The 15,127-nt window shown below is 47.5% G+C and overlaps 1 protein-coding gene across 2 annotated transcripts in view; it reads right to left on the bottom strand.

The window, feature by feature from the left end:
- Positions 1 to 550: 550 nt before the first annotated feature.
- LPCAT1 (lysophosphatidylcholine acyltransferase 1) overlaps positions 551 to 15,127 on the bottom strand; it is a 146,697-nt gene continuing 132,120 nt past the window's right edge. The window contains exons 13-14 of one of the 2 annotated variants that reach the window (XM_026659250.2): positions 3,273 to 3,481; positions 551 to 907 (exon numbers count right to left, since the gene is read on the bottom strand). In XM_026659250.2, coding sequence (XP_026515035.1) covers positions 3,300 to 3,481 — 182 coding nt within the window. In that variant the 3' untranslated portion in view covers positions 551 to 907; positions 3,273 to 3,299. Of the gene's footprint in view, positions 908 to 1,492; positions 3,482 to 15,127 lie in introns of those variants that run through there. The other variant, XM_026659249.2, reaches the window with a different exon arrangement.

Below are 15,127 nucleotides of genomic sequence, written 5' to 3'. Positions count from 1 at the left end.
GAGTTGGGGTGGGGACTTTGGGGAAGGGGTTGGAATGGGGGCATGGAAGGAGTGGGAAGAGGTGGGGCAGGGGCGGGCTTTTGTATCTTTATATGAAAAGGTGTCATGTGGCCCTCATGGTGATTTGAGTTTGAGATCCCTGCAATAAGCAATTTATGTAGGTCATCACAAATGATTCCTGATAAAAACATTAAACCTCATTGCACCATGTATTCCAGTGTTTCTCAAACTGGGGTCGCCGTTTGTGTAGGGAAAGCCCCTGGCGGGCGGGGCCGGTTTGTTTACCAGCCCCGTGCGCAGGTCCGGCCGATCGCGGCTCCCACTGGCCGCAGTTCGCTGCCCCGGGCCAATGGGGGCTGCTGCAAGCGGAGGCCAGTATGTCCCTCGGCCTGCGCCTCTTCCAGCAGCCCCCATTGGCCCGGGGCAGTGAACTGCGGCCAGTGGGAGCTGCGATCGGCCGGACCTGCAGATGCGGCAGGTAAACAAACCGGCCCGGCCCGGCCCGGCCCGCCAGGGGCTTTCCCTACAGAAGCTGTGACCCCAGTTTGAGAAACACTGATGTATTCTATATATCCCACGTGTCACAGAGAAACAATTTTAGATTAAAATTATTGGAACTTTTCTATATTCCTCCACCTGTAAATCTAGGTGCTGCAGACAGCATTAGCCCAAATGTAAGAGTGCCAGAAGGTGCCAAAACAACATCTAAAATTAACCCAGAATATTTTTTCTTGTATTATACCTAAAAATGTCAAAATTTCAATATTTTTCAAGCATCTAAAAACTCCCATTTTTAGCCCTGTCTTGCTGCAAGTTACTGGATCTTAAATCTGTCAGTGTTCCAGGAACGAATATTGTTCACTGTGTTTCTCAGTCCACTGTGGCTTCAGTGTGTCGGTAGAATTCCCTATTTGGGGAAAAGAAGGAAAATTTTTTCTGTCAGGTTAATTTCCTTTTAAAAATGGTGGCTGGTTGAAGCTGCTCAGAAATTTATAATGTTAGAGCAAGTCCCGGGGCTGGGGGTGGGAGGGGGAGGAGGATAAGTAAGCAAAATGTAGGTTAGGCATTAATTAATATTACGTTACTTTTACATATTGTTACACAATATACCACATAGAGAGAGCATCTTCACATATACAGGAGAACTTCAGAGTTACAAACACCTCGGGAATGGAGGCTGTTCGTAGCTCTGATATGTTCATTACTCTGAACAAAACGTTGTGGTTGTTCTTTCAAAAGTTTACAGCTGAACAATGACCTAATACAGCTTTGAAACTTTACTATGCAGAAGAAAAATGCTGCTTTTTACCATCTTAATTTAAATGAAATAAGCAGTTTCTTTACCTTGTCAAATCTTTTTTTTTAAACTTTCCCTTTCTTTTTAGTAGTTTACGTTTAACACAGTACTGTACTGTATTTTTGTGTGTGTGTCTGCTGCTGCCTGATTGCATACTTCTAGTTCCAGATGAGGTGTGTGGTTGACTGATCAGTTTGTAATTCTGGTGTTCATAACTCTGAGGTTCTACTGTGTGGTATGTATAGTATGTAGCATACCATACACACCAATGTGCTACCTGTATGATAATTTGCATATATATGTGCAATAATTTATTGATTACTTTCAATGAAATCATCTGCCCTCCACATGTTAATATGTCTCTCCAGAACACATTCTAAACCTTAACCAGTTTCAAGCAACTGCCATTTTTAAAAACCAACCTGCCAGAGAAAGGTTTCCTCCTTCTCTCTCCCCTCTCCACCCATGGCTTGAAATTAGCATGGTTTGTTGGCCCAGGATGGATAAGATTCAAATCCTAAATTAGTGGCTGCTTTTCTAATTATAAAAATGCCTGAGTTTTGAAGTGTGATATAGTGCAGCTCTACAGGGTTAGTAATGGGGTTACTAACCATGCAGGATTAAGAATTTTTACCATTAAGAAGGAGAGAAATTCCTTTGGTCCCATTGGGACCCAGCATTACTTCTAGCCCTTAAAGGCACATTTTGGGCTTTTAAGTTCTGACATTTTTATATTCAGAAAAACTACATCATTTTGGGAAGTTTTTTATATTAGTTTTGATGTCCTGCTCAGTTTTATTCCTTGTAACTAAAGTACCTGCATTTACAAAAGTAAAGAAATAAGAAATAGTGCCAATAACATTTTTTAAAACTTCTGTAAAACATTCCTAATTTTTTTTTGGTAACTTCTGCATCATATAGAATACACACCATGGTAATACAAAGTTTTAAGGCAGTCCTTTGGGATGTCTTATATAACTCACTTATGGCTTTGCCACTCCTAATGCAATCTTTCCAAATTCATGCTGATAAAAGTCTTTATTCCACATTACAACATGTATTTGACTGTATATGCACACATGTGCATGTGTATCTGTCGTCAGATTTTTACCAAAGAAGCTGCACCTGTGTGATTCCTGGTTAATATCGAAATTAAATACATAAGGAATTAGTTTATAATAAATTCCTCATATAATTAATAAGTGGAAATGTTTGAATAATTTTACAGAAAAGCATGGAAAGCATAGTTTGTTTGCCACACATTTGTTCACATAGACATATCATGTCTGTTTTGAAAGCATTCCATATTTCACTGTGTTCTGCAGATAAGTATATGAGAATAAATGTATGGGAACTAAAGCCCCTTCCCTTTTGATTCTACCATGTAATGGACTGAAAGACAGAGACAACTTTTATCATTTAACAACAAAAATAAAAAGCAATTAATCCTTGGTAAAAAAAAATTTTTTTTTTCATAATTGTTTCTTGCATTATTTACTGAAACCAACACAAGGGGCCAAAATGTGCTTGCTTTTCTCATGAGAATAATCCTACTGAAATCAGTGAGACTGCTCTGTGAATAAGGACAACAGATCTGGCCCTAAATAAACATCTTCCTAAACAGGGAAAAAAACTAATCACCAAAGTGCACTCACCACCATATTAGCTACAATTCTTTATGCATGTACACTTTGTGCAACATTCTGTACATGAAACTAACCAATCAAATATAAATAAATATGTAGCTTCCCTTTAAGTATGCACATTAATAATGAAGCACATCACATTATTGGCTTTCAAAGACCTTTCTGAAAAAAATAAAATAAAACCCATCTCCTGACAATTAAGCTTGAAGATATTGATAAATACAGCATGTGGGAATTAAAGAACAGTATTAAGGTAGTAAATCTTTCACACACAAAAGTTATAGTTGGAGTGACTATGAAGATTCCAGGAAAGGAAATATTCCTCTCACCAGGAGAGGAGTAGGATGTCTGCAGTATTAATTCAGTTTCTTCTGCAGGGGATTCTTTTTATCGTCAGCATTTTCTGGGCTGAAGTCAGTACAGAATCCATTAGGGGCTGGAAGAGAAGTCTTCAAACAATTCTCAACTTCCATCTGATCATGGTTCAGATACTCTTCTGCAAAGTCTGGATACATTTCTGTATATCTGTAGAAGTCATCTAAAAACAGACATTTTTGTTACATGGAAGCTGCTACCACTAAAACAAAGACCATCTAACTTTTGGATACTTAGAGCCATTCACTGATAATTCTCTTCTACGAGAGGAAAACTGTCACTGTTGTCCTCCTCCCCTTGCAATATCCAGCCTCCCACAACTGCTCCTCTAGTAAGAAGCTATATTAACAGATAATGTATTCATTTACTAATTCAACTAAAACATTTCACTTTGTAAGTACAGTTTTCCTCATTGTGAAAAGCCTGATTTTTAATTTTTTCTATTGATGTGACAATGGAAAAGAAACAAACAAGACCTCTTTGTGAAAAAGGGTTTCCTTTTTATGCCAAAAAAGCTTCTGTTTTGTATTAATGAACTGGCACTGGCACCTTGCCACAAAGTATTGTGCTAATATTTACTCAGACATGACAAACTGTAAAATACCTTGGAGAGCTCAATTTTAAGAAGCAATTTTCAGATCATAAAGGACACTGACTTTGGAGGCAGCAAGGTGCAAATTGTAGCAATTGCTATATACACACTATACCTCATAGTATTTTACATACAAAGATGCTATATAAGGGATCGTCTGTAGGGATATTAAAGAAGGTACTAACAGTGATTCCCCCAAGTGACAGTGACCCCCTCATAATTTGTCCCCCACACTTTAAAATCCAACAGTTTCACCCAGTACAAAAATCTCTTGGGTTTTCTGTTAAAACTTGTAAGCTACTGTCTGTAGAAACCATTGATTGTATCTATCCTGTGAAAGATACTTTATTACTATGTAAAACTTACAAACAAGTTAATTGACTTTGTTCTTGAAGTAACTGATACAATGTAAACAAACACTATAAGCCATTAAGTGACTTTCACTTCATTGTAATAGCAACGGCTCCTAGGACAGACCCCAATCCTGTGATTAAAGGGCCGGGAGTCTTAAATGAATTAGCATACACCCCGAAAGTGGTGGAGACAGTAAATTAAAATATGGTTAAAATATGGAATGTATGCTGATGAATGCTTGATATACATGAATGGTTAGGGAGGTGCCAGCCTAGAAAGGGAGTATCCATCGGCAGAAGAATGTGTCAAGCACATCACATTATTGGCTTTCAAAGACCTTTTGTCTATGTTCCACTTATGGAGTGCATGTGCCTCACAATGTATGACTGGAATTTTTCAACCAGCCTCCTGCGTGTCCACATGCCCTCTGATCCAAGGGCATATATGGTAGAGTGGCCCTGACCCTTGCTAAATCATAAACCCAGAAGAAATGGACTCTGATGGAACAGGGATGAGGGCAGGTCATGGGACTCAGATGGAAAAAAAAAATCTCAAAGAACAAAAAAGTTACTGGTAAGGTAAATAACCATTCATCGTTCAAGGCTTTGTCTGTGTGAATCTCACTTATGGTAAAGAGCTAGCAGTTGCCAGATTAATAAACGGTTCTGAGGAGTCGTACCAATAGTTATCTAAATAAGGATTGCAGAAATGCACTCCCAAATTTGGCATCTGATCAAGCAGCCGAATCCAGGGTGCAGTGTTTAGTAGAGATATGGGCTGAGCTCCAAGTCTCTGATGTAGGAATATTTCTTAGGCATTCGGCGGAGGTTGCTTGGTCTCTAGTTGAGTGGGCCCTAATACTTGAGAGAAGGGGCGTATCTGCTAGTTGGTAACAAATTTTGATGCACTTGCATAATCCCTGGGAAGAGATGGTCTGACCTTTCACAGGTTGTCCCAATGCCACAAATAAATAGAGTGGTTTCCTGAATACATTTTCCCTAGCTGAATAATAAAGACGAGTTCTGGAAACATCTAAAGTATGGATCTTGAGTGTGGTATGGAGTTCGGGCATGGTCTCCTTAGTTTAAGTGTGGTTTGGGGAAGAAAATGGGGAGGTTGGTTTGCTTTAAATGAAAATCTGACATCACCTTGGTAAGAAATTTAGGATAGGGTATCACTACCACCTTATCCCCATGGAAGACAGTATGTCTTCCATCAGTGCTTCGAATCTCACTAACTTTCCTGGCTGAGGTGATAGCCACCGGGAAGTTGGTGGAGAGAATACTTGGATTGAGGTTCCATAAGGTCCATAAGAATTACATTTAAGACCCAGGAAAGAGGGGGCCCAGAAACTATGGGATAGGCATGGAGCAGTCATTTTAAAATTTCTGAAATAATTTAAAGGTTGAACACTATATGAACGTGTACTGGAAGGTGGCATGTTGAAACTGCAACTACGTGGACCCTGATAGAAATAATGGTTAAGCACCATAGCTTGAGTTGAAAGTTGCAGTCCAAAATCTTGGGAGTAAGGTTTTCTAATAGATTTACACAATGTAGTGAAGCCTAGATGGATTTTTTTTCCCCACATGGAACTATACAATAATTTTGTAGTGGGCTTCACAGACTCAGAGTTTAAGGCCAGAAGGGACCCATTAGATCATCAAGTCTGACCTTCTGTGTACCACAAGCACTTAAATTTCACCCAGTTACCCCTATATTGATCCCAGTAACTTGTGTTTAACTAAAGCATAAGTTCCAGAAAGGCATCCAGTCATGGTCTGAAGACATGAAGAGCTGGAGAAAAGACAGTTACCTTTTCCATAACTGGGGTTCTTCGAGATGTGTTGCTCATGTCTATTCCACAATAGGCATGTGTGCTCGCCCCGTGCACTGGTGCTGGAAATTTCCCCCCTATCAGTACCAGTAGGGGAGCGCCATGGCGCGGTATAAGGGGTGCTGCGTGCTCCCCTCACCCTCAGTTCCCTCTTGCTAGACAACTCCAAGAGAGGGGAAGGAGGGTGGGATGTGGAATAGACATGAGCAACACATCTCGAAGAACACCAGTTACGGAAAAGGTAACTGTCTTTTCTTCTTCGAGTGATTGCTCATGTGTATTCCACAATAGGTAATTCCAAGCTATATCTGTTGGAAGTGGGTAGGAGTTCACAAATTCTCGGGATGGAGCACAGCTCTGCCGAACCTGGCGTCATCCCTGGTCTGGGAAACGACTGCATAGTGCGAGGTGAACGTGTGAACTGAAGAACACGTGGCAGCCTTACAAATGTCCTGAAGGGGTACATGGGCCAAAAAGGCAGCCGATGAAGCCTGTGCCTGAGTCGAGTGCATCTTTACAATTGGTGGTGGAGGGATTCCCACCAGGTCATAACAGGTACAGATGCATGAGGTGATCCAGTTGGAGAGCTGCTGAGTGGAGATCAGCCGACCTTTCATGCACTCGGCTGAGGCAATGAACAGTTGCGAGGACTTTCTGAACGGCTTAGTTCCCTCCAGGTAGAAAGCCAGAGCCCGTCTCACATCCAGCGTGTGGAGGCGGCACTCCTCACTGGACGCCTGGGGCTTGGGGCAGAGGAACGGCAGAAAAATGTCCTGACTCATGTGATAGGCGGAGACCACCTTCGGGAGGAACGAGGGTGTGGGCAGAGCTGGACCTTATCTTTATGAAACACTGTGTACGGGAGCTTGGAGGTCAGGGCCCTGAGCTCCGAGACCCGCCCAGCCGACATGATTGCAACCAGGAAGGCCACCTTCCATGAGAGGTGTGACCAGGAGCACATGGCTAGCAGCTCAAACAGGGGCCCCGTGAGGATCCAAGTTTAGGATCCACTGCGGGATGGGGGGCCTAACATATGGGGAGAAACAATCCAAACCCTTAAGGAATCAGCCAGTCATAGCATGGGAGAATACTGTGTGGCCCTGCACTGGCAGATGGAGGGTCGATGTGGCCGCCAGGTGCACCTTGACTGACGAGGGCGCCAGGCCCTGGGCTCTAAGGTGAAGTAGGTAGTCCAGGATAAGCTGGATCGGGGCGGCCACCAGGGAAATGCCCCACTCGTCCACCCATCTGGAAAACCGAGACCACTTTGCCAAGTAGGCTCAGTGCATGGAGGGTCGCCTACTTTCTAGGAGGACGCGCTGAACCCCTTCCGAGCACGTCCTTTCCTACCTACCTAACCACTGAGCAGCCACTCCGTGAGGTGGAGTGCCACTAGGTTGAGGTGGAGGAGGTGGCCCTGATCCTGGGAGAGCAGGTCCGGGCAGGACGGCAATGGCCATGGCTGTCTGGATCATGCCGGGGCAATCAGAAGGACCCGGGACTTATCCATCTTTATCTTTTCCAGGACCTTGCCGATCAGCGGGAATGGTGGAAAGGCATAGAGAAACTGGCCTGACCAGGACAGGAGGAAAGCATCGGAGATAGCGCCCCATCCCAGCCCCACCCCTGGAGCAGAACCAGGGACAGAGACAGTTCTGCAAGTCGTGAAAAGGTCCACCTGGGGAGTTCCCCACACTTGGAAAAGTCTGTGCACCACCTCTGGGTGGAGAGACCACTTGTGCTGAGAGCAGAAGTCCCTGCTCAAGTGATCCGCCCTCTTGTTCCGGGCGCCCGGCCGATGGAAGGCCTGCAGGCAGATGTCGTGGGTTATACAAAAGTCCCACAGCCTGAGGGCTTCACGGCAGAGGGAAGAAGATCGGGCCCCACCTTGCCTGTTGATGTAGAACATCAAGACCGTGTTGTTCGTGAGGACCCTGACCACCCGGCCCTCCAGGTGCGAGCAGAAGGCCATGCACACCAGTCATACCACCCTGAGCTCCTTGACATTTATGTGGAGGGTCAGAGCCCGAGCTGACCACAGACCTTGGGTATGAACATTCCCCACATGGGCCCCCCATCCCAGGTCTGACACGTTGGACACCAGCTCCAGGGCTCTGCCCCTGAACGGAACGCCTTGGAGCATGTTTCTCGGGGAGGACCACCACCACAGGGAGGTGATCACTGGTTTGAGTACCGTGAGGACTTTGTCCATCCTGTCCCTGGCCTGGGAGAACTCCGAGGCCAACCAGAGCTGGAGGGGCAGAGTCTGGCATGATGGACCGCATACATGCATGCCGACATATGACCCAAGAGCTGGAGGCACGCTCTGGCCATTGTCACTGGAAACCTTGTGATGGTGGCAATGAGCCCCTTCAGGGTCTCGAACCTGTCCAGGACCGCCGCGATTAACTCTATGTGTTGAACCGGGACTAACGTGGACTTGGTGTTGTTTAAAAACAGGCCCAAAGTGGTGCACATGGACAGAAGGAGTGCCACGTGATCCCTCACCTGTGACTGGGAGCTGCCCTTGACCAACCAGTCATCCAGATAGGGGAAGATCTGGACCCCCCCAGCGCCTGAGGTGGGCCGCCACCACCGACATACATTTCGTGAATACCCTGGGGGCAGTGGACAGGCCAAATAGGAGGACCGTAAATTGGTAGTGTTCCTGCCCCACCATGAAACGGAGGAAGTGTCTATGCCCCTCGAATATATGAATGTGGAAGTACACGTCCTGCAGGTCGAGGGCGACGTACCAGGCCCCGGCATCCAGGAAGGGGATGATGAAGGCCAGGGAGACAATACGGAACTTGAGCTTCACCATGTACTGGTTTAGGCCTTGCAGGTCCAAGGTAGGCCTTCGGGATTAGTACCCCTTGCCTTTGAACTCCCTGGGTACCTCTTCCACCGCTTTTAGGTCCAGGAGCCGCCCCACATCCTGCTCGAGCAGGACCTTGTGCGAGGGGTCCCCCAGGAGGGATGGGGGTGGAGGGTTGTTGGGGGGGGGAGGAAGTAAACTAGAGGGTGTAGTCCTGGGAGATGGTGTTGAGGACCTATCAGTCCAAGGTCAGCCGCGACCACTCTGGAAGGAAAGCGCACAACCGATTGGAAAAGGGAAGCTTTATTGGGGATAGATCCCTGATGAAAAGTGGCAGGGCGCCCCCAGGTGTCCCATCAAAACTGCCTTTTCCCCACCTACTTGCCCTTGGAGGACCCAGGCTGGGGGGGCAGGGTGAGACTGCCTCTGTGGGCGCCTCTCATAGTCCCGCAACTTCTTATAAGTGGTCTCATATTTTGGGTGGGTGGCCTGAGTAGGAGTCTGCTGCGGCTTGAACTTAGGTTTAGCCGGAGCCGGAACATAGAGACCCAGAGTCTGGAGGAAGCAACAGAGGGTCCTGTGGCACCTTTAAGACTAACAGAAGTATTAGAGCATAAGCTTTCATGAGTGAATGCCCACTTCATCAGACGCAAGAGTCTGGAGGGTCGTGCGGGAGTCTTTCAGGCCATGCAGCTTTGTATCCATTTGTTCCGCAAACAGAGCTTTGCCATCAAATGGGAGGTCCTGCCAGGAGGTCTGCGCCTTGCTGGACAGCCCAGAGAGCAGGAGCCACGACGCCTTTCTCATGGACACTGCTGAGGCCATGGACCGTGCGGCTGTGTCCGCTGCATCTGAAGCTGCCTGCAGGGTTGCCCTGGCATCTGCTGTACCCTCCTCCACCAGCCCTTTGAACTCCTTCCTGTCACGCTCCTGGAGGGAGTCCTCGAACTTGGGCAGGGAGCCCCACAGATTGAACTCATACTGGGCCAGGAGAGCCTGGTGGTTCACCACTCGTAACTGGAAGCTCGAGGACGAATAAATTTTCCTTCCAACTGAGTCTAGCCTCCGCAAATCTTTATTTTTTGGGGTAGGGTCTGGCTGGCAACCGCTCCCTGTGTTTGACCGACTTGACCACAGGGAGTTAGGAGCAGGGTGGGTGTATAAGTACTCATGGCCCTTGGCGAGTACAAAATACTTGTGTTCCACTCTCTTGGAGATGGGGCCAATTAGGCCGGTGTTTCATAGAATCATAGAATATCAGGGTTGGAAGGGACCTCAGGAGGTCATCTAGTCCAACCCCCTGCTCAAAGCAGGACCAATTCCCAACTAAATCATCCCAGCCAGGGCTTTGTCAAGCCAGGCCTTAAAAACCTCCAAGGAAGGAGATTCCACCACCTCCCTAGGTAACGCATTCCAGTACTTCACCACCCTCCTAGTGAAATAGTGTTTCCTAATATCCAACCTAGACCTCACCCACTGCAACTTGAGACCCTTGCTCCTTGTTGTCATCTGCCACCACTGAGAACAGCCGAGATCCATCCTCTTTGGAACCCCCCCTCAGGTAGTTGAAAGCAGCTATCAAATCCCCCCTCATTCTTCTCTTCTGCAGACTAAACAATCCCAGTTCCCTCAGCCTCTCCTCATAAGTCATGTGCTCCAGACCCCAATCATTTTTGTTGCCCTCCGCTGGACTCTTTCCAATTTTTCCACATCCTTCTTGTAATGTGGGGCCCAAAACTGGACACAGTACTCCAGATGAGGCCTCACCAATGTCAAATAAAGGGGAACGATCACGTTCCTCGATCTGCTGGCAATGCCGCTACTTATACAGCCCACAGGGCATTTGAAATTTTTGCCCCCCCTTCATGGAGAGGGAAGACCACCCTGCCTGGTGCCGAGGACAGCACATTAAACAGGGAGTCGGAGGGCTCCTCCATCTTCTCTGCTTGGAGGTGGAGGCTTGATACCACTTTTTTCAAGCGTTCTTGGTGGACCCTAAAGTCCTCCTGTGGAACGGAGGGAGGCAGGGGCGTAATCGCCTCATCCGGGGAGGGAGAGGAGGCCGGCGTGGTACTTTGGGTGTCCACCGGCACCAGAGGGTCCACCACCTGGTCGGTCTCCGGGCACAGTGCCAAGGATATACATTCCACCAACTCCTTCCTCGGTGGTCTGGAGAGGGAGGCCGATGGTCCTTCTGAGGCTCTACCACCAAGCGAGCCCCCACCGGGGGCTGTGTCGGAGGCCACGGTTCCCACTGGTACCATTGGGCTGGCTACGGGGCCCAGTGCCACTGCATCTGCTGTTGCACAGGCGGGGCCAGCTGTTCGGCCTGGCCCATCGATGGACGACTACGAAGGGAGACCGGGTTGACATACGACCTGCCTCTGTGCCCGGACCGGGAGGAGCGGCGGCACCGGGAGCGGTGCCGACCACGGCACCGCGATCCCAACGTGGAGGACCGGTACAGTCAATAACAGGTGCTCCATGATTGGCTCTGGTGGGCGGACCCGCAATGGTGAGATGCCGGTGATTGACACCCGGGGCTGCGGAGGCGTTGCCGTGATGGGGTCCTGGAGCGGGACGCCGAACGGGAATGACATCGACATCCGTGCCGTGACCAGCTACGATAACCCCTCCGAGACGAGGACCGTTGGCGACGTCTACCTCGGTCTCATCGGCGTTCGCCGCTTGAGGTGGAGCAGTGCGAAAAGTCTCAGTCAGACGGAATCCAACCAGACACCCTGGTAGGCATCGACGGTGATCCACGTGGACTTTGCCCTGAATGGTTGCTGGGCGGCGAACGGCATCAAGAACGTTCCCAAGATCGGTACCGAGCTGGGGGCAACTGTGGAGATCCCAGCGGCGACTTACCTCTGGAGCACGGGGCCGACATCGGAGGTGCTCCTGGTACCGGCATGGACATAACATCCCGGGCTGCCTGCAGGGCCTGTGGCGTGGAGGGCACCCGGACATCCGGTGGGCCTGCTCCGAATGGGCCAGGCTATTCCACTCAACTTGAATCGGAGGCCTAGTGGCCGGTGGGGATCAAGGACTGCCCAACATGGGTCTAGCCTCTGTCCCGGGTTTACTCCAGTGCTCCGGTGAAGAAGGCCTCTTTCTAGCCTTCTTGGCATGCCCTGTGGATGGGGAGCAGTGCTGACTAGTTGATGGCGCCGAAGTGTCGCCACGCACTGACACTGTGGTGCCCGGTGCTGACTCGGAGCAACGCGCCAGAGCTGGGGTCAGCGCCGACTCCATCAGAATAGCCCAGAGTCTAATGTCCCTCTCTCTCTCTCTTGGTCCGAGGCTTAAACGACTTGCAAATCTTGCGATCGCTGAGATGGATTTCCCCCAAATAGTGCAGACAGTCCGCGTGCGGCTCACTCAGTGGCATAAAACGCCTACAAGTGTCGCACAACTTAAAACCTGGGGCACGGGGCATGCCCTGGCCCGGGTGCTCTAGCTAAACTAAACTAACTAACTACAGGTACCATACACTGAACGAACAAGCAGTTTTGGGGATGACCTACAGCAAAGCTGGAGCAGAGCAGTTCCGAAGCACCTTCACTGGCAGCAAGAAGGAACTGAGGGTGGGGGGAGTGCGCAGCATCCCTTGTACCGTGCCATGGAGGCGCCACTCTAGGGGTCACTGGGGCGCTCCCCTACGGGTACTGCTAGGGGAAAAACTTCCGGCACTGGTGCACATGGCGAGCATGCACACACAAGAGCAAGTATCAGAGGGGTAGCCGTGTTAGTCTGGATCTGTAAAAAGCAACAGAGTCCTGTGGCACCTTATAGACTAACAGATGTATTGGAGCATAAGCTTTCGTGGGTGAATACCCACTTCGTCAGACGCATGCATGTATTCACCCACAAAAGCTTATGCTCCAATACATCTGTTAGTCTATAAGGTGCCACAGAACTCTTTGTTGCTTTACACAAGAGCAATCACTCGAAGAAGAATTCACCACTTCCCTTGATAGTTTTTTCCAATGGTTAATCACCCGCACTGCTAAAAAATTGTGCTTTATTTCCATTTGAATTTGTCCGGCTTCGGCTTCCAGATACTGTTTTTTGTTAGGTCTTTCTTTTTTAGATTAAAGACCTCTTTGGTATATTCTAAATACCTGCTATTTTCCCCCCCATGGAAGTACTTATACACTGCAATCAAGTCATCTCTCAATGAGATCCAGAGGGTGAGAACCATCCTATCTCAGAGCCTACAGAGGCAACTGGGCCACTTGCAGAACCCAAGAGCCAAGGAAGAACATGAACACCAGAGACTGATGGCAGAATTGCGGATCAGGGAGACTGACTGCATAAAAGAGTACCTGTCCTCCTTTGAAAGATTATATGGGATGCACAATATCCCAGTGGATAAACAGATGCCTATCCTCTTAACCAGATTAACTGGGAAAGTGAGACAAGTTTTTAATTATATGGAGAAGGGTGATGCTAAAGTATACAAGAAATTTAAAGAAATTGTATTGAAAAGATTTAGGATTACCCCTGAAACTTATCGATTGATGTATAGAAACCTCAGCCTATTAGACAATATTGCTCATGTTGAATATGTGCATAAAATGTGTAATTTTACGAGAAAACAGATAATGGGGGTGGGGGCTGAAGGTGATTATGGAAGATAGTCTGATCTGATGGCCCAAGAGCAATTGTTATGGGTAGTTACAGATGAGGTAAAAGCAGCCATCTGTGACTAAAAACCATTCACTGTTTTATAGACTGCAGAAATTGCTGATCAATATATAGTATCAAGGGCCCATAGGGGTACAAATCCCAGGGGAAGGGAAATCCCCTTGTCACCCAGGTTAAGCAAGGAGAAAGGATTGAAAATAAACCTAACCGTATTGGGGAAATTAGGTTTAGGTTTTATAATGACCCAACCAGTCCCAGTCTTTATTCAGGCCTAATATGATGGTGTCCAGTTTGCAATTTAATTCCAGTTCTGCAATTTCACGTTGGAGTCTGTTTTTGAAGTTTTTTGTTGAAGAATTACCACGTTTAGGTCTGTTATTGAGTGACCAGGGAGACTGAAGTGTTCTCCTACTGGTTTTTGAATGTTATGATTCTTGATGTCAGATTTGTGTCCATTTACTCTTTTGCATAGAGACTGTCCGATTTGGCCAATGTACATGATGGCATATATCACATTGGTAGATGTGCAGGTGAACAAGCCCCTAATGATATGGCTGATGTGGTTAGGTCCTATGATGGTGTCCTTTGAATAGATACGTGGACAGAGTTGTCAACGGGTTTTATTGCAGGGGTTGGTTCCTGGGTTGGTGTTTATGTTATGTGGTGTGCAGTTGCTGGTGAGTATTTGCTTCAGGTTGGGGGGCTGTCTGTAAGCGAGGACTGGCCTGTCTCCCAAGGTCTGTGAGAGTGAGGGATCGTTCTTCAGGATAGGTTGTAGATCCTTGATGATGCGCTGGAGAGGTCTTAGTTGGGGGCTGTAGGTGATGGCTAGTGGCGTTCTGTTACTTTCTTTGTTGGGCCTATCTTGTTGTAGGTGACTTCTGGGTACCCTTCTGGCTCTGGGAGTGGCTAGGGTCATTACAAAACCTAAACCTAATTTCCCCAATACGAATTTCCCCCTACTGTTGCTCACACCTTCTTGTCAACTGTCTGAAATGGACTTTTTCCTCCCTTGGTATCCTGCTGTTAATTGAATTGGCTCGTTAGACTGACCTCACACTTGGTAAGGCAACTCACATCTGTTCATGTATTTATACCTGCTCCATGCATCTGATGAAATGGGTTCTAGCCCACGAAAGCTTATGCCCAAATAAATGTGTTAGTCTCTAAGGTGCCACAAGGACGCCTTGTTGTTTTTGCTGATACAGACTAACATGGCTATCACTCTGAAATCAGTAAAAAAGTGTGTGGCTTTGTCTTGCCTGGCTTGGACTGCAGGGAGGATGGTGAGGGGATGCAGCTCAGAATAATACCCTGGCTGGTGTAGATTTTTCTAGAAGGAGGTTTGTTGCACAGGGAGGCTCCCGTAGGGAAAAAGACACACCCTGGTGAGGTTTTCAAGCAGCTGCTTTGTGCCTGTTATGTACAGGACAGAGTTGCTGCAGGTAGCTCATGACTGTCCCTTTGCTGGGCATTTAGAAGCGGAGAGAACTTGTGATAGGCTCAAACAGAATTTCTACTGGCCTCACATGTTTGAGACAGTAAAAGATTAGTA

The sequence above is a fragment of the Terrapene carolina genome, unplaced genomic scaffold, assembly GCF_002925995.2.
Source record: "Terrapene carolina triunguis isolate 2854851 unplaced genomic scaffold, T_m_triunguis-2.0 Scaffold613, whole genome shotgun sequence".
Lineage (NCBI taxonomy): Eukaryota > Metazoa > Chordata > Testudines > Emydidae > Terrapene > Terrapene triunguis.
The sequence above is the reverse complement of the archived record's forward strand: the minus strand, read 5'-3'. Positions and strand labels throughout refer to the sequence as shown.